Source organism: Myotis lucifugus, unplaced genomic scaffold, assembly GCF_000147115.1.
Source record: "Myotis lucifugus unplaced genomic scaffold, Myoluc2.0 scaffold_35, whole genome shotgun sequence".
NCBI classification, from domain to species: Eukaryota; Metazoa; Chordata; class Mammalia; order Chiroptera; family Vespertilionidae; genus Myotis; species Myotis lucifugus.
In genome coordinates this window covers 66,232-89,133 of record NW_005871083.1, presented here as the reverse complement: position 1 = coordinate 89,133, position 22,902 = coordinate 66,232, and the positions used below count along the sequence as shown (strand labels likewise).

Below are 22,902 nucleotides of genomic sequence, written 5' to 3'. Positions count from 1 at the left end.
ACTTTTCAGTACAGAGCAGGTGTTGCCTGAAATCCACTTGTTGCCTGGAGTCAATCTTTTTCATAAATGCTCTTCCTTCACATTTCATGTGTCAGACCCTTTCACTTTGAGAGTCTCTGAAAGGCCCCATGTTGATCTGTTTTCTGTTTATTCAACTGTATTCAGACTGTGTATTTCCTAGAAACTGGCCAGTGGGTTCTCCGTAGGTGCTGCTTTTCCACCTGTGAGCCGTCACACTTTCTCTCAGATCTCAACAGAAGGGACTGTTCCAGTTCAATGGCCCAGCCATCTGAGGGCTGGGAGGAACCGGCCATGGCTTACCAGGCAGGGGAACATAGGTGGTGCGTGCCTTCTTCTGTCTGGAGTAAACTCCATAGCCAGGAGCCCCTCTGGAGCAGAAATGGCTGATTCCCATCTTTATAAACATGCCCTCCAGCAAGCTCAGTGCTGTGGTCACCCCCGCCCACGTCCACCAGGTCTCAGCATCCGCGACAACTTTTGTCACCTGGGAAATGGCCATCACTACCATCACTGATACCTCTCAGGCCCGGGCCTGCTGCTGCCACCTCAGACTCTTGCTCTCAATGCAAGGTCCTGAGACAGGACCTCAGGTTAGTCCTGAGTTCTGCCCCATTGGAGCAGCTCTTCCCAGTCTGAGAGGGGTCTCTGGGTGGTTGAACCATATGCCCCACCCCCAAAAGTACACAATCATGAGCACTTGCTACGTGCAGTCCATACATTTTTGAGGCATTATCTCATCTAGCCTTCACAGATCTATGACCATCTGTAGATGAGCAAATAGAGTGCGGAGCTAAATGACTGCCGTGGCACAGCGTACCTAACACTGGCAAAACTAATGCCCCCACCAAATGTTGGTTCCTGAAGCTCACATTGCTAATCATAGCTGTTTTAAAACTGCAGAGAAGAAAGACTGAAAATAAATAAAAGGTGGTATCAATGAAGGCTGCTTAAATGGTGGGGTGATGGGCGATACCCCTTTACACTTCTGATATTCCAAAATTCCCACAATGGCTATGTTTACTTTTATAAACAGAAAAAAATCTAAGTGATGGAGACCAGTGAAGCTCCAAAGAAACACAGACTGTGAGAACAGGTCAGGTGTTACAGACGCCAAAGGGTTTGTCCTAAAGATGAAGCAGCGGAAACACGCATAAGCCACATGACTAGCGCGCAGCACAGGAACCGAGCAGAGACCACAGTGGAACCTGTGCTTCTGGGCTCCCAGGGGCCAGCACTCACTGTGTTTCTGGAAACTGTGCAGCTGCAGATTTGGCACGAGGCAAATCCAGTGGCAGAGCTCACCACCATTTAGGAAAATACAGGACGGGACCCACAAATCAAGACAGCAACCCTTATGTCTATATTTCTCAGCATGTTGTCAAGTGGTCATTTTCCATTCTTCAACCTCATTATCGTCATGTAAATTATGTAATTATGATTCCGACAAGTACTCGAGTCTTGGGAACAAAAAGCTGGGTCCCTCAGCGCTTGTCCTGCAATCTGAGTGCTCTTCCTGGCGGCTCTGAGGAAGACTGTCCAGGCCTTCCCGAGGCAGGACGGAGGGGTAAAAGGTGGGTCCACACTGCTACGTTTGGGGGACTTATATTTCAGGCACGTGGTCTTTAGTTTTCCTTATACTACTTCCCACAAATATAAACATGATGAAACTCATTCAGATCTGTATATCATTCATCTGGATTATTCTGGCTGTGAGTGACAGAATACCCAAGCGACCTGGCTCACCCAAGAGGGACCACTATTGATGGGTGTAACACCATCCACGGCAGGCTGGCGTATGCACAACTGGACACAGGGCTTCGGGTGGTATCATCATGCTCTCCTTTCCCTCTCTGGCTTGGGTGAATCCATCCACATGTTAGTTTCCCGAACTGCTATGTATTTGCCAGGACTTGTTCGCAGCCAGGGTACAGCAGGAGTGAAAAAGATGGGCAGTGACACATTTCCTGTTCTGGAGTGCTAGTCAACAGTGAAAACGTCAACAAATCCAAACAAGAACATGACAAATACACGAGGTATTCTGGGAAAAAAGAAAAACTAAACTAAAGGAAACAGTGAGGAGTTAGGATGATCAGCTCGCTACTCTGGGTTGGGTGGCCAGAGTTGGCCTCTGACATCCCTGCTGAACGCCTAGCGACAAAACAAAACCAGCCCTGCAGACGAGGGTGGACAGTTCAGGCCAAGAGAGAGGAAGCCCAGAGGTCCCAAGGCAGGGAAGGTCCTGGTCCATTTTAAGATATTTGTCTACTCTCATTTTATTCATGACAGCTTGGAAAAGGAGTCTGCATTTAATGAACAAATCTGAGGATGGTGAAACCTCGTTGAAAGTGGAGTCCAGAGCTGGAAGAGAGTTCTTTCAAATGTGCCACTCTAAGCACACTACTGACCCCAACAGGAGGGACCCACCCCACATCTCCCATGGCATGGTTCTACTTGCTGCCTCAGCAGGAGGAAGAAGGATTCCTTCTGGCCTAGTAACAGCTCAGCCAATGAAGTCACTACACTTCCATCTTTCAGTTTCCTCCAATGGGCTCTTCCTTTACAACAGCTCCTCCCAAGTCCATAAAAGAGCATTCCTCTCCTTTATTTCTCAAGACTTTCACACGGTTTGCCTCTAGATCCTATGTCCCGAATTACAATTCTTTGTTGTTCCTGCATAGTCCCATTTTGCTAGAGAAATACCTATTTGGATAGATTTTCTTAGAGAAATATCTGTCTATTTGGATAGATTTTCTTTCCGAAGTCTCCACAGTATTAGATTTTCTTTCCGAAGTCTCCACAGTATTTTCATTGTAAAACCAAAAAGGAAATGTTTTTTCCAAGGGAGAGTGAGTACCTGGCCTCTTGAGGCATAATAATGTACTTAAAATACACAGTAAGGCCCCCTGGTGAAAAAATAAAATTTCCAATGCGTGTACATTTGAAAAAATAAAACCTACACTTAAATGCTTATTTTGACGTTGTGCCCAGGATCAATTGCAAAAGTGCTTCTGTTTAGAAAGCATAGTTCAGCCAAAATCCAGCTTGTTTTTTAGGAACAAGGAACTAGAGGAAGAAACTCGGAGAACATAGGCATTGGGCAAATGGGAGTGCGAGAGCACTTGCGGACTCTGCCTGTGATACAGGCCTGCATGACTCAGTTTCTAAAACCACTGTCTCCTACGAGCCAGCGCTTCCTGCTGTGTGCGGGGCCGCTGGCCGGGGCAGAGCGAAGCCCAGGGGGAGGAGGAGGGCTGGAAAGGTAAGGCGAGGACAGAGGGGAGACCGCTCCACCAAGGGTCCATGTCCACCAGCTCTCCATTTCCGACACCAGGACTGAGTTGAGACAAGCGGCTTGTACCCAGGAGGTGGAGGTACCTGGCCTCTGCGATCTGAATGCAGCTTTCCCTCCAGCAGTGCCGGGCCGGGTCCTGGGGCACGAGCGCGTCCTGGTTTGCCCCATGGTGCTCCTGCGTCTGGTCCCTGCCGGGGCCTCAGACTCTTCTAATTCACTGTCACCACTTACTCCCACTCGCTTATTGCTCATTGGTCCCCTAAACCCTCCAACTGCGGTCTTTCCAGAGAACCAGCACAGCTATACCATCCAGTGGGCTGAGGACCATGATAAACAGAACTGAATCCATGGGGCGCTCAGCCTCCCGAGAGTAGGAAGTGTACTGGTCAACTTCCCTCCTCGTCAGATCACCAGGAGGCAGGGCCTGAGGCTGTGACTTCCTAGAAAGAACGAACCCGGTCAAAACAGCTCATGTAGCAACAATTGGGCCGCATCCTACCATGCGGGCCTCTGGAGGTCAGGTTGTCACCGATGGTCAATGGTCTGGGTGCGGCTCTCTAGCATGGCCACCTGCTGGGTCACTGGCCCTCTGCTGCCGGGCCAGCGCCACCTTCAGGGTGTTGGCACCCAGGTGTAAGCCCTGTAAGCAGGAGAGGGCCTGCTGGGCCGAGGCTGGGTCCTGGAAATGGAGGAAGGCCCTGTGCTGTGGGCCCTGCCAGGTGAGCCGCAGTGGGGCTGCGCCCCGCTCTCGGAGGGCTCTCTTCAGCTCACTCACTCGCGTGTCCCGGGGGAGGTTCCCCACGTAAACAGTGTCGGAAGGCACATCCTCCCCCTGCGGGGAACCTGCCTCCGGCTGGGCTGGGTCCCTGTGTCTCCTTACAGCGCTTGGCGGAGCTGCGTGCTGGCTGTGGGCTTCTAGGTGTGGGTGCTCATCCTTAAGCGTGACGTCTCTCCCGGCCTGCTTCTCTCGGGAGCGAAGGCTTCTGAGTATTGGGATTCTTCCCATCATCGCACAGCTGATCTGAAAAAGTAAAGCAGTTCCAGCTACTCAGGGTGTCCAAAAGGGACCAGACTTGGTCAGGAGGGAGGAGATGAGAATCCCACAGGGGCCTCTGCCACACGTGCTCTCGGCAGCGTCTCTATCTGCTCGGTAAGCCACGAGCCCTGTGATGTGGGGCCCCACTCCCTTACTCAGCAGCTCTGAGCCCCTGGCTGAGGGCATGCCACAGCAGCTGGCAAGAACTGGCAGCTTTCTCTGTTCTCCCAGAGGCCAGGAAGCAGAGAACCGAAGGCCTCCCGCACAGAGGGGGCAGCTGAGGTCACTAGTATGAGGGTCACAGGGTCACAAATGGCATGTCCCCTGCTGGCTCCCCAGGATAATGGTTTTTTTGCCTCCATACCTGTCCCCTCCCCCTGACTATGCCATTGGGCAGGATGAGGTCTGTAAGAGGCCACAGGGATCCCCTCCTCCTGCTCCCCACCCTCCACTGAAGGAGCATTTCTCAGAGAAATGTATCACTGACAACGTGGAAACAAGGCAAATCTGAGATAGAACAGTCAGCAATGAGTCTAAAATAACAAATACTACACAATACTACACACACACACACACACACACACACACACACACACAGTGAAGCATCAATGGACAGGACTTATATACAAAGGACATCTTTGGCTTTTTGGCCTAATCAATCAACAGATAATTCCTGAAACCTACAGCAAAGGAAAGACAGGTGTCCCAGTAAATGAGGCTCAAAGAGGAGCCGCCTGAACAGGCTGGAACTGCCTCTGTGGGCCTGCAGTGTGGAGACCGCTGGCTCTGTCCTGCTGGGGCAGGGATACGGGGGCTGCCCGCGGGTCTGGCTGAGCCTGGACCACTGAGCCGGGGCAGAATTGGTCTCATATTATCAGAGGAATCAGGAGGCAGAAGAGGAACAGAAAAACACTCTTTAGTCCTTTTCACAATCCTCATTCTTTTGTTGTTGTTGTTAACCCTCACCTGAGGATATCTTTTCCATTGATTTTTAGAGAGTGGAAGGGAGGGAGGGAGGGGGGAGAGAGAGAGGGAGAGAAACACAGTGAGTGGTTGCCTCCTGTACGCTCCCGGACCCAGGCCAGGGATCAAACTGCAACCCAGGTATGTATGTGCCTTGACCAGGAATCGAACCCGAGACCCTTCCGTGCTCGGGCTGATGCTCTATCCACTGAGCACACCAGCCGGAGCAACCCTCATTCTTTAGTGATGCTTTCTGTCCTTCTTTTGGGCATGAAGCTTGTAAGTGATTAGTTACAAAGAGGCAAGCAGTGCCCAGGCACCGGCTTCCCCCAGACGTGGGCATGTCAGAGTACAGATCAGCCCATGAGGAGACAGATGCAATTTTTCTACAAAAATAAATAGTTTTTTTAAAAAAATTGTATGTATTGATTTTAGAGAGAGAGAAGAGGGAATGGGGGGGGGGGAGAGAGGGAGGGAGAGAGAGAGAGAGAGAGAGAGAGAGAGAATTGATTTGTTGTTCTACTTATCCATGCATTCATTGTTGATTCTTGTATGTGCCCTGAACGGGGATCAAACCTGCTCCCTTGGCCTGTCGGAATGACACTCTAACCAACTGAGCTATCCCAGGACAAAAATAGTTTGACTAGCATCAGTGTTCTCGTTATATTCAGAATCATATGTAACTTAGAGCGGTGGTTCTTATCCTAGGCAGGAACCTTTGAGAGAAGTTGGGGTTCCCTCCCTGGGACTCTCCCACAATTCTGTGTACAAGTCCACAATGTCTGTTCATGGACTTCCAAACCACAAGAAGTGTACAGGCCTCAGGTTAAAAATCAGTGAATTAGAATAAGATTTACAGAAACACAAGCACCTAAGAATAGCCTAGCGCCTTCTTGCAGACTTCATTTAGTACCTGGTCTAAGTAACATTCCCCACCTCGGCAAAGCCTTCTGTGGGTCAGAGCCCTCTCCGAGTGGACACCAGCCTTGCTCCCCGGCAAAGCAAATTTGATTTTCTTTTTTAAAAAAATGTGTTGGTTTTTCATTTTTCTTTTTTTAAATATTTTTTGCATTGATTTCAGAAAGGAAGGGAGAGATAGAAACATCAATGATGAGAGAGAATCATCGATTGGCTGCCTCCTGCATGCCCCCCAGTGGGGATTCAGCCTGCAACCTGGGCATGTGCCCCCCACCGGAATCGAACCTGGGACCCTTCAGTCCGAAGGCCGATGCTTTATCCACTAAGCCAAACCGGCTAGGGCTTGATTTTCTTTTATATGCTAATATCACGCTCCACTGAAGCACGTGCTATCAGTCACTTAAAGAAGCCTCTGGCCGAAACCGGTTTGGCTCAGTGGATAGAGCGTTGGCCTGCGGACTGAAGGGTCCCAGGTTCGATTCCAGTCAAGGGCATGTACCATGGTTGCGGGCACATCCCCAGTAGGGGGTGTGCAGGAGGCAGCTGATCGATGTTTCTCTCCCATCGGTGTTTCTAACTCTCTATCCCTCTCCCTTCCTCTCTGTAAAAATATCAATAAAATATATTTAAAAAAAAAAAAAAAGAAGCCTCTGCGAGCGGCACTCGTCCTTTCGGGTCTTCAGAACGGCACAGACTCAGCTGCCATGGAAAGATGGTGCAGACAGGCTTGCTCCTTCTAATGTAGCCCATTGTTCAGACACAAAGGAAAAAAATCACGTCTGTGCCATGGGATCTCCACAAGATGTGACTGCTCTTTTCTAATCGACAGGAACTTTTTGCCCACTGTCCCTCCAAAATTCTTTTGAACTGATTCATCAAAAGGTGATTAAACTCACAGACCTAGAGTTTCTGGTTCCCCCCAAAATCCCAAAGATTATCTAAGTCCAGCCAACCCGACTCCTTCCCATGTCCCTGCTCTAGCTTCCTAAGGAGCTCAGATTCTTGTGTTCTTTCCGAATATTTAAAAGCTGACTTAAACTAGTCATAATTGGATTCTTAAGTTACTAGATCTGGTGTTTAGAAAGGATGACCAACAACTGCAATTACAATCAGAGGAAAAGTCTGCCTATACGGATATATGGAAGCGCTAAATGTTAGTCCACTGCAAGCAGCAGCAGAAACCACAGGTCTCAGCAGCCCCTGCCGTCTGGGCCGGGTGAGGGTGACCATCCCTCGCGTGCTGTAACTTCTGTGCGTTTTGCCCGGTGGAACCACAGAGCTCCCTCAGGCAGAAGTAAGTGTTCTCGGGGCAAGGCTCTACACTTGGGCGGCAGAAATTCATTTTAAAACATGTCACGTGAAGCAAAAACACATCCTGCTGCACACACCCTAGGGCCAGCACCGTACCACCTGCAACCAGCTAGAGAATAATGAAACGCTTTAACTCACAGCACACACTAGCGGGAAGTCTACAGCACCCTCGCACCGGCACGTGCAAAGGGCCTTTAGAAACTGGAATGCACAAATGCGTGCTTTTACGTAAAATTGCTTGCTTCAAGAGCAAGATGTTTATTGGGTAAAAGGAATGACAAGCTAACGTCAGTGTAGTCTTCCACACTCCCCCACAAATTCTAAACGGAAAAGCCCCCCTCCCCCCCGGCCCGCAAGGTGGCTCCTGCCAGCTGCCTGCCGTTCTGTGCTCTATGCGGACGGCTCGGGCGACTGCTCCCCATGGCGGACAGAAGGCCTCTGTGAGCCAACCTACGGCTGCACGTCACACTCGGGACAGGCCCACGGCAGTGCTACTGTTTTTCCTGGCTGGCAATTAGGAACATTTGTTACATTTTGTTAACTTGCCATGTGCAATGAAAGATGTTGCTTGTTAATCAAACATAAAAAAATATTTCCACGCTTGTGTAACTAAAAAAATAGTAAAAAGCAAATTTGGTTTTCTTTTATATGCTGCAAGCACACTTCACTGGAGCACACAGATATCAGTCACTTATAATGATGACATTAAAAACCTGTCCCTACAAACACATGTTAAGTCCAATATAAATCAGGAATCTGACACTGCAGGCATCTGCTGCCAACCCCAAAAGAAGAGCTGGGTTCCAATCGTACTCCGCCACTCACTGGCTTTACGGTTTTGGACATGCTGCTTTCTTTCTGCCCTCGATTTCTTGACCCAGAGATAAGGAGACGAGGATGGGCGATCTTTAAAATCCCCCTCGTTCTAAAATGCCAGGGCAGGTCTGAGCCGCTGCTGGCAAAGATGAACAGAAACGCCACGAGTATTTCTAATGGGAATACAACTCCTCTGGGTGAGGCTAGAGCTTATCACTGGTGACAATGCTCTGAGGTCCCTCCAAATGCCCAGGTGGAAAGGTTCTAGAGGAAGCATGCTCAGAGGAAGATAAGCCAGGACCTGGGCTGTCTTCCCCAGATGCCACCCATGCCTCGGAGCGCCCACTAGCTTTCTAATTACAGTACCTCTGAGTATAATGCTATAAACCAGTTGGCAAAGGAATCCTAGTCGCTAGCCCAGCTGGTGGATCGGCTCATTCCGGCTGCCTGTAGCCAGATGTCTTGTGGAAGGAGACCTTGAACCGGCTGCTAATCAGAATCCCACGGGTTTGCAAAGTAATTCTTAGGTCCATGCCTGGAGACCGTGATCAGGAGCTGAATTGTTGAAAAGCTCACGGTAACTCTAACGTATGCCACTGCAGGCCTGGGGACAGCTGCCACACCAGAGGGAGGACCCAGGGAAAGAGAGAGGCCTCCAAGCTGGGGCCAGCGCCGGCCACGGGAGACTGGGGCTGCCCTCGCTGCCACGCACTGACCCACCTTAGACCACGTGATTCCTGTTGGCTTTGGGCGCTCACACCCCGTGGCGATGACTCTGGTTGGAGTGAGAATATAGTCCACGGTGAGGTCGTGATCCTCAAGGAGCGCTTCAGGTATGTCGACGACCTGGGCAAACAGAAGTGGGTCAAGGAGCTGACGGGAACACGCTGCAGTGCTCACGGCACTGTGCAGTGGAGGCTCCATCTCCCAGATCCACTGGGATGCGGCCCTGGCTGAGCCATGCCACTCATAACACAGCACGGAGTGAAGGCAGAGACTGGTCTGCCTCTGCCTGTCTCTCCCCACCTTCCCCTCCCTCCCCGCATCCCCCTCACTCTCTCGGAGGAGCACTGCGTGGCTCTGTCGGCCACAGGAAGCACCTGGCAGTCGTGGACGATGGTGACCACTGGCGTCCCTTGGCTGACTGCTCCCATCGACGCCATCATGGCATATTCAAGGTCAGCATAACCTTCTCCCTTCCCAATTCTCCAGCCTAAGAGACAACACAGAGAATCAACATCTGAGTAGGGTCCGGGGAATCACTCAGGAGTAAACTTTTCATTACGTCACAATGAAGGGAGAAACGTGGACCCCATATCCCTGGCCTTCCATAGTAACTCCGTAGGCGGCACATTGAGAATGAACTTAAAGAGGAATCAAAGAGGAGTAACAACACTGAATATGTACGGTGGCTAACACACAATGAAGTGAACGTCAAACCTTTTAAACATGCTACAAAAGGAAACTGAGCTTGCATTTATGTGAGTCTTATGCTAGCAGGACTCCATTTAAAAACAAGGAAAGAGTTGTCTTTATTTTTTATTTTTTTAAATATATTTTATTGATTTTTTACAGAGAGGAAGGGAGAGAGATAGAGTTAGAAACATCGATGGGAGAGAAACATCGATCAGCTGCCTCCTGCACACCTCCTACTGGGGATGTACCCACAACCAAGGTACATGCTCTTGGCCGGAACTGAACCTGGGACCCTTCAGTCTGCAGGCCGACGCTCTATCCACTGAGCCAAACCAGTTAGGGCAAAAGAGTTGTTTTTAAAAGAATAACTTCCTACTAAAGGCAAAATCTTTTTCGTCTCCTTCCCTTGAAAGGAAAATAAAAGCTCTAAAATCAAGGATATGCGATTTAAAATGGCATAGCTACCCTATCACCCCTACAGCTCCTGAGGGAGGGTGGTGTAAGCAGCACTAGTGCTATTTCTGCTAATTCGTAAATGGTAGCGTAACAAAGGGATTATTATCTGAGGCTACAGGAGGAAAGAACGCAGCAGGACAGTAAGCAGTAACAGGCCTCTGGCTCCCAAACTGAGCCAACACATTCCTCTGAGTAGCAGCCCATGACAGTGCAGAAATTCTGATTTCTACTTCACATCAGCCTCACTACCGAGAGTGTAAGCATCATTGCTCGTGCATCTGAGATTCAGATCTAATCATGCTACTTTTACAATTAAAAGCCTCCAACACTACAGGCAAAGAAATAAGAGAAAGACAATTCAATAGAAAAATAGCAAAGGATATGAACCGTCCACAGAAAGAGATGGACAGATGAATAGCACACATATGAGAATGTTCAATTTCACTCGTAACTGATGCAAATTAAAAGGCACATGAAGCCCTGACCGGGTTGGCTCAGTGGATAGAGCGTCGGCCTGCGGACTGAAAGGTCTCAGGTTCGATTCCAGTCAAGGGCATGTACCTTGGTTGAGGGCACATCCCCAGTGGGGGGTGTGCAGGAGGCAGCTGATCGATGTTTTTCATTGATGTTTCTAACTCTCTAACCCTCTCCCTTCCTCTCTGTAAAAAAATCAATAAAATATATATATTTTTAATAAGGCACATGAAATACCATCAGATGGGCAAATAATTAAAGTTGGATGATTCTAGTGATTAACAAGGGGGTGGGAAGAGAGGCAAGGCATACAGTGCTGGGGGTGGGAGGTGGGCAGCCTTTCTGGTGGGTAATCTGACAACATCCCTCAGGATTTAAAATCCTGTTCAGCAATTCCTCTCCCATGGACAGTCCCCAAAGGCCCACGTAGGCCATATGACAAGATGACACCTCACTCTAGCGCCACCTGTGGGAAGAAACAAAGCCAAACCCTGAAGAAAACGAAATGTCCATCAGCCAAGGCGATCAACAGGTCAGCCCGGCTGTTCTGCCGGCCAAGGCCTTGGAGACACATCACCCACATGGCACCAAGCTCTGCGAGTGCTGCCGCCGCCCTGTGACACAGACACAGGATGAACACACAACCCACGCAGAGCACACGCGACACCTGTGTCTCAGGCGGTGCGGGTGTCTGCACTGACACAGGAACTGCCGGCAGCGGGGTTTGGGAAAAGGAAGGAGCTGCGGGGGTGACGCTTTCTGTGCCGTTCAAATTTCCCAAACAATGCAGGTGGTTTTGTTGCTTTAAGCAGGTGGTTATCTGGATGGTGAGATTTACAAAACATATGCTTCTTCATACATCCGAAGCTAAAAAAGGAAACCCCCGATAATCTTTGAAAGAAGAAATGTTTGCTCACTTTCCATTGCCAGATCAGTACAGTCCAAATCCTGTTACTGACCTCAAGGCCTCAGGAAAGCCGGCCCCAACCGCAAAGGGCCCTGCTCCGAAAACCTGCCACCTCTCCTCTCGTTCCACCTGCCTCGGAAACAACTGGCATGCAAGGGCTAGCCGTGGTGTCACTTCTGAGGTGATGCCCTGCCCGAGGCTCACAGATCCTTCCTCTAACCCCGCTGCTGCCCGTCCTAACTCCCACCTGATGCCGAGCACATGGTCCTGCAATTCGGCTGCTGTCTGCTCCTCCCACTCACTGTGGGCCCCGGGCAGAGAACACCCTGCCGGCCTGGCTCCTGGCCCCTGGTAGGCACGCAGGAAAGGTGTGCTCATGTGCACAGGATAAAGTCTGTAACTGTGCACAGGAAAAGCAAAACATCTCACATATTAGCTCAGAGAGCTGGGAAAAGACAGTAGGTAAACTGAAGGTGAAGATACTGCAGACCAGCATTTAAAAACACCAAGCTCAATGATTGACTTGGAGCATCTCTCACCAACTATTTACTGAAAACCTCTCCTGAAAACAGAACTTGACCTTGGCCAATTAATTTCAAAGACAGAGTTTTGGGTGCCCAGCTGGCATGGCTCAGTGTTTGAGCGTCGACCTATGAACCAGGAGGTCACAGTTTGATTCCCGGTCATATGCCTAGGTTGTGGGCTCGATCCCTGGTGTGGGGTGTGCAGGAGGCAACCAATCAAGGATTCTCTCTCATCATTGATGTTTCTATCTCTCTTTCCCTCTCCCTTCCTCTCTAAAATCAATAAAGACATATTTAAATAAAAACAAACAAACAAACAAACAAACAAACAAAAACAACACAAAGAGTTTTGGGGATGAGAGGAGAGAGAACACTTTCCTAGTGGGACCCAAATCACACTGGGAACCACTGACTCTACCCAAGAACCAGCATCAGGCTGGGCTGGGGCAGAGCAGTGCAGGGGGAGGAGGTCCCTCGGAAGCACAGGGGCCCACGCCTGAGGGTGCCAGGCAGCGCCGGCGCCACGCTGCTCACCTGCCCGCACCGCGAAGCACCAGGCCTCGCAGCAGGCGCGGGGCCCGTCTTGTCCAGGGCGCTGCTGCTCCATAACAAACACAAGGTGCAGCAGTTAAGGTTTCCCACTCGCTGGAGGCTCTCCAAGACCAGCTATTACTGACACACTGCAAATAAACTCAGCTCGGTGCCAGTTAACTTAAGAACAGAGGGAAACCTTTCACCATCTGAAGGGATTATCTCACTTTATTTTTCCTGTTGAGAAGAGTGGAAATACTGTAAAAGCGTTGAGTGGGAGGGACGGAGTTAACTCTTCAAAATGAACGATGAAGGATGGATGCATTGGTTTTGGAAGCCAGGCATGCGACCAGAGGCTGAAATTCCTTACCGTCGGCGCCCAGAAGCCGAGCAGAGCCGGTGGAAAGCAAGCTGCAGACAAGTAGTCGCACTGGAGTTTCTGTTTGTAATCTTACCTTTTTCGGAAACGGCCACGGAGCCCACCACCACTAAGTCCACGAGGACCCTGGCGTCCAAGCCCACGGGAACACTGTAGTCCCTCACGCCCTGCGGACAGAGACACGGACCTGAGCTTCCCCGGCAGCGAGCGGCTGCCCCACCTCACAGCTCACAGGCGAGTGCGAGTCGGAATCAACCTCCTGCGAGAAGCAGACGCATGCGCAGCCCTACAGCATGGTAGAAATGGAATTTCGGGAAAAACATTTTAGGATAATTTACCACAATGTCTTCCCAGAAAAGATGCCAAAAGGAACTGACAGCACAAATGGAGAGGATATTAACCTCATGATTTTTAGCAAATCATTTCCCCACCCCGTGATCAGAACACAGGCAGGCGCAGGAGTCCCTCAGAACTTGGTCCAGACCCCTCTGCCCTGTGACCTCAGCAGGAGGAAGCTCTCTGGGCTTCAGTTTCCTCATCTTTAAGACGGGGACACCACCCAGGCTTGTCAGGCTGGTGTCACGATGAAATGCTAACACGGAGGTACAGCATTTGGCACATAAGACATGGCCACATTAATGCAGCAAGAAAGGCTGGAGGCCATGACCTTCGTGTATAGCATACTCACTTCTGAAATATTACTTATTCAACCAAAATGCACTGAAAGTACTCCCATGCGTACTAACTAGTGGAGGCCCGTATTTAACGAATAGGTAAGCTGATAGGCCGTGATTCTGATAACAAGGGCTACAGTTAATCTAGGAAACCAGATTGGAACGATGTTCGGAGCAGTACCTGGCAGAAGCGAATCACTGGGTGTGGTATTGGCCCCTGTCCCCTGTCTACAGCTATATGACAAGCCACACACAGAATCAGTACACGAGATAAGTTTGGGGGACTTCCAACAGTCAAACTAGTCAACAGCCTAGGTGTTCCCACCGCGGGAAAGCCTGTTTTCCTCACTCTCACAGTGGCCATGGAGACAGGCATCTCATGTCCACAGCCCTTGTCCCCAACTCAGTGTTAATGGGCTGTGTCGGGCAGCCGTAGTGAGCAGACAGCTGTGTGGAGTTCCTGGGTTGTAACTCTGTCTGTTACAATTCCTCTTCCCTCACTCAGCCAGCCTCACCGGCTAAGCCTTGCCAGACAGGAGTAGACGGACTTATCATGTGAGTAACACACTTTTCTGCCTGCCCGTGGGGTGGTTACCAGAACACTCCTGTGTCCGAGCAAATACAACGACAAGGACGACAGACACAGATGGCTGGGGCGTGACAGTGGCTGAGGTGGTGAGGACAAACTCAGAGACTCATCTTCCAAGAAACAAGGCGCCCTCGGAGTCTCCTAGAGTAGATGTGCACTGTGGCAGTATTCCTGCCACTGAGCTTTGGCAAACAAAATAAAGATCGCACTAAATCTGCATCTGCGTGCAGACGTGGCCTGTGTCTCCGCACTTCACCACTTTCCCTATGCCATAAAGTACATGAAATCTTTTTGCAGCTCATGACTCTGGATCTCTGATTTGGATCCAGTATCTCACACTATAAAAACGCCCAAACCCTGCTGTTCAGTCCTTATTGAAGCTCAGCCATGAGAACGGGTCCGGCCTCCTCGTGGGCCGTTATGCTTTCAGGAGTGCGTGTGTGGGACCAGCCAGAGCCGGCACTTCACGGGGAACTCCGGGCAGTAAGCAGAGTGGTGTCCCCTTTCGGAGGGGAGAGGGATGCTGTTTCGGGTGACAGACCACTATAGCAGCACCAACCTGGACCTCGATCCCAGGAAAAGACTCTGTTACTGTCGTGAGCCTATGATCTACACCAGTGATTCCCAAAGTGGGTGCTACCGCCCCCCGGTGGGCGCTGCAGCGATCCAGGGGGGCGGTGATGGCCACAGGTGCATTTGGGGGCGATGAGTAACTGCTATTAAAATTTAAAAAAAATTAATTTCCAGGGGCTGAGTAATATTTTTTCTGGAAAGGGGGCAGTAGGCCAAATAAGTTTGGGAACCACTGATCTACACGGATCACATCCCCAGTCGCTCCAAGAAACGTGGGTTCAAATCTGCAGCCCAGGTTGCCAAAGGCAGAGGGTCACAGGGCTTGCAGTTTTGAGCAGCAACCTGAACCACTGCTGCCTCTTATTCTTCTATCCTTATCTTCCCTTTGCCCACACATATTCTATTATTTTACTTTATTATTAAGTACTATTGTAAGCCTCATCAAATTCTATTTTTGGAATACAACAGGTTATCAATAAATATCAATAAAGCATTCAATTTTTACACATTAGACTTAAGTGGAAAATCCCTGTAAGAAAGGAATATCTTGATGCCCTATTTTTTATTCCAGTAAAGTAAGAATCAAATTACTTGGGTCTACTCTAGGAGTCTGAAAAACCACCAAATTCTATTTCTTTATCTGTAAACTACAAGACAAATTCCATTATAACACACACTAATGTAATAGTTACACACTTTGGTTTTATTACATGGTGAGGCATTCAAGAAAATCTTACATATAATATCAAAAATATACATCAGTGGTTCCCAAACTTATTTGGCCTACCACCCCCTTTCCAGAAAAAATATTACTCAGCCCCTGGAAATTAATTTTTTTAAAATTTTAATAGCAGTTACTCATCGCCCCCAAATGCACCTGTGGCCATCACCGCCCCCCTGGATCGCTGCAGCGCCCACCGGGGGGCGGTAGCGCCCACTTTGGGAATCACTGATATACATATACACACACACACACACACACACATATATATCCTCTTATATACATACCCATGGATACACATATACATATATAGGGTTTCCCTCCCAAATGTATACACACTATGTCTGTAGATTTTATTACATTTAAAAAATGAAATGAATTTTAACAAATACTGCCTTTATAACTATTCAGAGTGTGTATGCATTTTTTATATACATACATATATATATAAGCAATAATTAATTTTCAACTGGGGAGTCATTCCAATTGAACATATTTTGGAAATTCTATCCTGTGTCCCCAATTGCTCTCATGGCCTTTGATAAAAATCTATAGACCACTAAACATCACAGATTAGCACTAGAGGGCGCCAGAGTACCAGGTATGTACTATGTTTTTCCTTTTCTTTCTTAACAGAATTTATAATTTGCCAGCTTGGTGCGAAACAGAAACCAAGTTACAAAAACAGAACCCAGGTATTCATAGTGTTTCTACCTGGCCCCTTAATGGCAGGTGCTGAATACTTTTAACATCTCTGTTCATTTGACTTTGATAGAAATAAATTTCCAGCGTTGTGGTGAATGACCGGCTATCCTAACTGAGCAGAAGCTGCAGCTGAAAACACTTACCTGGGAGGTGGCACATTTTCTCAGGATGTCTTTAGTTGCCCCAGGGGGTGGTGTGATCCTATTAAATAACCCTGTTCTCAGTCTCGGTGTTGGAACCAACAATGTTTTTTTGCTCTTTTAAAAGAAAAACAATCGATAAATTACAAAATGAAATAGGAACTTTCTTGCATATGTTTTTAACATTTCAGGAGTGAAACAAGTTACTATTATCTGCAATTTCTTGGTGTGTGCCAAGGAAATTACTTGTTTGCAAACAAATAAATAAAAGCGTGAGGGTTAATTTTATTTAGAGACACTACTTTACCCAGCCTTGCACAGGGCATTTGTTAAACGGCTAATTCTATTTCACTTGCCAATGAAAATTGACAACACAAATCCAAACAAAGGTCTGTTCTTACAAAATTTCCAACCATAACTTTCCCATGTTCCCTGTTCTCAGCATTAAGTATTATATAGCTGCTGTTTTAATTCTAAACTAGTCGCTACAGCTACATTAACAATGTTATGCCATCAAGCATTTATTTGCTGTTCAATAAATCACAATCTAAAAGGTCAGCACTTGATAGAATCAATATTATATATTCATCTGTGTCAACAGCCCTTATCTCCTACAGTGGAACCTCAGCTCTCTAACTTGGCTGTTCGAGAAGCGATTTGTTCGAAAACTAAATCATTTTCCCCATTAGAAATAATGTAAATTGAATTAATCCACTGCAGACTCAAATGATTCCCTGTTTTAGCCTTTCTTCTATACAGTACATGTCTAATGTACTGTTTAATCTGTAAATACTTTTTTTCTTAAATTTATCGAACCACCCCCTACTAACCTTAAATGAATTTCTCATGTGTCACTGCCCCCAATAGGCTCTCCTGGGCTAACTCCCTTTCATGGATTCAATCAACAATAGTTTTTCCACCTATTCAATTGCACCCTTAGCAACATCAGCACTCCGGATGGCCTCTTTGTTTTAAAATTGTGCTAATCACCAGCAACAAAAGCCTTCTCTCCTTTGTTTATTGTCTAAGAGACACTTTTTGTCTTGCTGAGGTATCAGCATGAAAGGGCTGTCAGGTTGAAAAATGAAGTTTTGGTTGACAACTGAGATATTTTTTTCTGTGAACCAAACTGGTCAACATGGGAGTCGCTGGAGAAACGAGGTTTGACTGTATTTAGTCTCAGACTGTGAGTGCCAGAGGACACAGGGCTTCTCGGAGTGGGTGCCCTGGGCAGCAGCCACAGAAACCCCTGGGTACTTGTTAGAAATGACTGGAAGCCGGCCCAGCAACCTGCTTTAACAGCCCACCTGGTCAGTCGGGAGAACCACTGCCCACGGGCATCTCTGTGGGCACACAGAGGAGGGCCACAGGCAGTCATAACATTTATAAAATCTTTTGTGTAAAAAATAGTGTGCCTCAGTTTTTGTGCAGGAGAAGCCAGCCTGAGACCAATAAAAGACCTCTGAAATCAGTCTGGCTTACTTAAATAAACATTTTCAACTACAGAGAAGAGTATTTCCTACAAGCAATGACCACATACTATCTTCCTTTTGAGTGCTAACTCGTGTTGGGTTCCTGGCATTTGCCATCTCCAGATGACTCTCCTACACTGAAGGTTGATTCCGGTTCCTCCCTCTTTTCTGGAAGCTGCTCACCATAGCTCAGCAGATCTCAATCCTAGTTATACGATAGCATCTCCAGACCCACTCAGGGCCTCTGACTCAGAACCTGACTTCGGTGACAGACATCTTCAAAGCTCTCAGGAGGGTACTGACCTGCAGTGAGTGTTGGCAAACGCAGCCAAGGCCAATGGTTCTCAAGCACAAACCAATTCAAGGCCTGGGGTTGAGCCGGGGAAGCCAGGTGTGGTCTGCGGCATGTGCAGCACCATCCCTGCTTGCACTCAGGTGGGACTGGGGAACCTGCAGTTTTATCTGCTTCCTACATGACTGTTAACCCACTACATGAAACCACTGATGAACTTGTAGCCCTAGAGCATAGGGACTATATGTGATATTGCGTGCTTTTCACCACTACGTCCCTATGCCTGGCAGAGCCTGAAATACAGCTTGGCTATTTATTTCTCCTGAATAAATAAAGTTACAATGAGGACTCAGTGTCCCATCCAGTCTCCACCATTCCTGATGCGTGACTTGGTCAAGACACGTGACCTCTCTGTGTCTGGTTTCTTCAATGTCATATGGGAGGAGAGATCTCTCCTACAGGGTTGTCAGCAGGATTAAACGAACATAGGAAAATGTTTAGATAGAAATGGGTTTCATATATCCTGTGGGTCCTTCACTGCTGCTGCTATTACCACCTCTAGTTCATTAAAGTGCTTTGCTGACCGAGAAAACAAGGCTGGCAAGGAAGAATGCTTCCAGAAGAGCCTACACTCGAGGCCTCTTGGGGCTGAACCGCAAACAGAAGACAATCACTTCCTACACCGGAGAGTTGAAAGAACCAGAGCAGGATCCCTACACTCTCCCCATTCTGGTAAAATTACTTTCTGGTACTCCTTCCACCACGTGCGATGGAAGGTACCCTGCAGAACCAAGGCTTCTCCGGAGGCGCAGGGGAACCAACCGAGTCACCACACGAGGCGAGGGAGGGTGAGGCAGAATCCGAAGACCCTGCCCCGCGGCTCTCAGCACCACATTCCCATTATCAGCAGCAATGTGTTCAGCAAAACATCACCCATTCATAAAATTAGTGGTTATCTGAATGTTATTGCTTTTAAAGTTTTGTTTGCACTTAATTTATATGCTTATGTTCATTTTATCATTGCATAAGAGCTATAAGCATTAACATTTATACCAAGTTTTATGTTTACATTTATTGAATTATAATAATTTAAAGCAACCCTGGAGAATTTTTTTTTTCTTGAAAGGGGGCCTATATTGTTAAACACTGTTCTAATATATTTTTAATATATATAATATTTTGGGGACCCACCAGATTCCTGACTCATCGGTTATCCCATTTCAAAGAACTGCAATGTTACAAAGGTAGCAGAAAGAATAAACATATTGTAATCTTTCCCTTCTGATGAAGCACATCAGAACTGAGAATGCCTCAATGTCATCATTTTGCACGTCTTTTATCTTTGAATTCCGGAAACACCCAGGACTCCTGACTGACTGACTGCTGAGCAAGTGAAAGACTTCTGGACTGTTCCTGGAAAAACAACTCCAGGGCATGTTCTGCGTGGGAGGGACTAGAAGAGCCAGCCTCTGAGTACAGGACTGCACGCATTTACCAGCCACCTGGAGAGTGCCTTCCTGTCAGGGCCAGGGCTCCGTGCAGGGCAGTGGGATTACCTGCAGTGCCAGCAGCCGAACGCCTTCCAGCGGCTTGTCGGGGTCCACTTTAACTTCCTGCGTTCTGGCAAAAACTCCAAGGTCTTTGATGCTTTGGCAAGCCAGGTAAGAGCCCTGGGTAGGCAAGCAGACAGAGTTGCACTTACGTCGAGGACGAAGAAGCGAGCGTTTTTCTGGGGAGCATCAGGGTTGACTTTAATGGTCCTGGCCATTTTGAACGCCTGCAAGTGTGGGAAGTGCTCAGCGGCCCGAGAAGCGCCCTGTGTTAAAGGCAACGGCATGTTACTGAGAGGACAACTACAGTCTGAGCACCTGCTCCAGCATCCCCCCGAGACAGGCGGAAGCACTCATCGAGCGTGAGACAGGATTGAAGAGTCACACAGAGAAACATCTAAGACAGCAGTCAGGGTAGAGAGGGGCTGAGAAAGCTGGCCAAGCCCCAATTTGTTACTGAAATAAAACACACTCCCCCCAAGGGTACAAATCATGTGTAAGCTTAATGAATTTTCACAAAAGGAACACACCTGCGAACCACCCCTAAACCAGGACAGAGCGTATGAATCCAGGTTAGAGCACTGGCCCGGAACCCCCTCCCTCTCCGGCTGATTTCCTTCTGAAAGATCATCCCTGACTCTGTGCACCTTTCATCCGTTCCCTGTACTTCACGTACATCTCTCTCCCTGGAGAAACAAGCACTAACACAAAACAAAGTAGCGACAAAACCATCCCAAAGAACAGTTTTCCAGAAGAACAGGATGGCCTCGGAACCAGCTCAGCTAAGGACCGGGCAAGGGCTGGGCCTGCTTCTTGGGAGCCAGGCTGGGGAGAGAATGTCCAACCCAAATGGGGGTGATGGCATTGAAGCACATGGGCCACGTCCTTCGGGCCGACAGAGCAGTGTATTTTCAACAAGCGCTTTCTTTTTCTCTCGGCAAACATGTATGCCAAACATTAGGGCTGTGCATGTTGCCTTTTTCAGGCACACTAGTTTCTACTAATACTATCACAGAGACACCTCTGATTGTCTTCTATTCTGAACGCTGGGAGCCCGAGGCCCAGCGTCATCAGGGCCTGGTGAAGCCTTCCTCCTTCCAAAGGTGCCAGCAGTGGGCTGACATCTCAGAGCGCATCACCCTTTCTATCCTGGGGGAGCCAATTTTGTAAAAAGGCACCACAATAATGTGCGTTCAGCCAGGATAAACATTTCATTCTGCATCGAATAGTAAACGGTAGACTGAGCACCACGTCAACAAGACAACGAACCCACCCACCCTGCACAGAAAGGCAAGGGGCCCGAGAGTGAAGGGAGGTCCCGAAACACAGAAACACCCCCGCCTGGTGGTTGGCATTTCACACCATGAAACAGGGTGGTAACTGTATTACCAATGCTATTCATTTAGGAACACCCCGTTTCCCTTTTGAATGCTCTGGGGATGCGTCAGTACCTTGAAGTTGGGAATCCTATGATGGACAGGCCGGGGAAAGTCAGCTATATTTTGTGATTCCATGTAGTCCCAGATCTGCTCCCGAATGTCCTGTTTGGAAACACCTATCATAACAAGGGTGTCTGATTAAACAGTTGCAAGGAATTCCACGGCGCGTGCACCCCAGGGCCTCTCCCATGCCTGCTTCACGCACCCTCCACTCTCTACAGGCCAGACAGGATCTAGGCCTTCTGATCGCTCCATCATAAAATCAGGGTTAGTGATAAGTCCTACACCCACGACAAATCATTGAAGTCCAACGACAGAGTAAACTCAATACAATCCCAAATTTTAACACAACTATCGTAAGGCTATTACATGATCACTTCCACTAACAACCCAGAAGCCCTACAATATCCCTAACAGGATACGGACTGTGTGGAACACAAGAAATGCAGCCATTGGGGCCGGCCCTGGAGGGTCAATTCATCACAAACATCTCAGTGACTCCCATTTAGAAAGCAATGGGCTAATTGGGAGGGAGGCAGAGAATAAAAGGGCACGTCCCTCTGCCCTTGGAACGTTATGAAAACAGAGGAAATGGTCAGAATAATAAGAGGCGACATATATTAATGTGTGACATGCCCGACCCTGTGCTGTAGCTGCGGGTCAGGTCAGCCTGGGTTTCACTCTTCTTTCTCCCTCTGGCTCTGAGCTCGGTCCTGGCACGTGGCAGCGTCTCCAAAGGTCTTTTTTCTCACCCCACTGGGTTACCAGCAGCGGCCCGCTGTGCAGGTTTCCTGCCGCACGCGCAGGCATGGCAGGACCCGGGCGCACCATGAGCCCTACGTGATCTCTGCCAGGCAATCCTGCACCCAATCAGCACAGCCCGGGGACCCCGGGCCGAGCCTCCCCAGCGCCGGGGCCACCCGAGGCCTCACAACGCATCTGCTAGGAAGACGATGACCACGTGCCCAGCGTGTCAGTAAAACTGGTGTCGTCCTGCCCCTGCCGCAGCCGCGAGCCTCAGTTTCCCGCGCTGTAAGCCGGGGTGACAGGGAGGGCGGATCTCTCGGGAGCAGCCGCGATGAGTGTGCGGAGCTAAGCGACACCGCTCCAGCCGCAGGGAGCCCTCCGCCCTCCGAGCCCGTGATCGCGGTGTCCCGCCCAGGTTCCCCCAGCCCTTTCCGCGTGACCCTCCGTCTCTCCCACGGCCCCTCCCCGCCCACTCCCTTCCCTCCGTAGTCCCCAGGCTCCCGCCAGCCTCGGGGACAGGACCCTCACCCGCCCTGGACTCCATAGCGACGCGGTCAGTGCGCGACACCCGGGCGGGTCGGCACAGAGTGACGTCATCCGCGCGCGCCCCCCCCCCGCGCGCCCTCCCTCGCGCCTGCGCGCTGGCCGCGGAGCTGGGCGGGAGGGTCGCGGAGCCCTGGCGGGAGGGGCCGGGGCGGGGCGCTGCCTTGGTCTTTCCGTGGAGCCCGTCGGCGATGAGCTTCTGCTCCACGTGCGTGTGCCGGGCGCTGTGGCTACGGCCGTGGACGAGCCCTGGGCTGTGGCAGCGACGCCAGTCCCAACGCACCCGCCTCTTTAGCCCCCGAGGGCGCCTCCTCCGGGAAGCTGCCCTGATTGCCCCTCCAGGACGACATTCCTCTGCTCTGAGACCTGTAGACCCGGCTGCGGCGGGGCACTGGTTTAAAATGTCAGGTTTT

General features: G+C 49.3%; 1 protein-coding gene across 2 annotated transcripts; it reads right to left on the bottom strand.

The window, feature by feature from the left end:
* Positions 1 to 2,880: 2,880 nt before the first annotated feature.
* Positions 2,881 to 22,511, bottom strand: MTHFSD (methenyltetrahydrofolate synthetase domain containing). 2 transcript variants are annotated; one of them, XM_006087002.3, is made up of 8 exons: positions 22,475 to 22,511; positions 21,212 to 21,315; positions 19,913 to 20,026; positions 16,450 to 16,563; positions 13,121 to 13,211; positions 9,458 to 9,570; positions 9,078 to 9,203; positions 2,881 to 4,334 (listed from the first exon to the last, which is right to left on the bottom strand). In XM_006087002.3, the coding sequence occupies exons 1-8, from the start codon at positions 22,488 to 22,490 to the stop codon at positions 3,849 to 3,851; spliced, it is 1,164 nt and encodes a 387-aa protein (XP_006087064.1). In that variant the 5' UTR covers positions 22,491 to 22,511; the 3' UTR covers positions 2,881 to 3,848. The 2 variants fall into 2 exon arrangements, with proteins under 2 accessions (XP_006087064.1, XP_006087063.1); XM_006087001.3 differs by lacking the exon at positions 19,913 to 20,026 and adding an exon at positions 19,767 to 19,880.
* Between the last annotated feature and the right edge of the window lie 391 nt (positions 22,512 to 22,902).

What these genes read in the sequence shown, in the direction of transcription:
- MTHFSD (XM_006087002.3), bottom strand. An exon ending in GAAAATGTGCCACCTCCCAG is followed by an intron (nt 13,212 to 16,449) that starts GTAAGTGTTTTC and finishes CTCTGTCCGCAG; the next exon opens with GGCGTGAGGGACTACAGTGT. An exon ending in CCATCGTCCACGACTGCCAG is followed by an intron (nt 9,204 to 9,457) that starts GTGCTTCCTGTG and finishes CTGTTTGCCCAG; the next exon opens with GTCGTCGACATACCTGAAGC.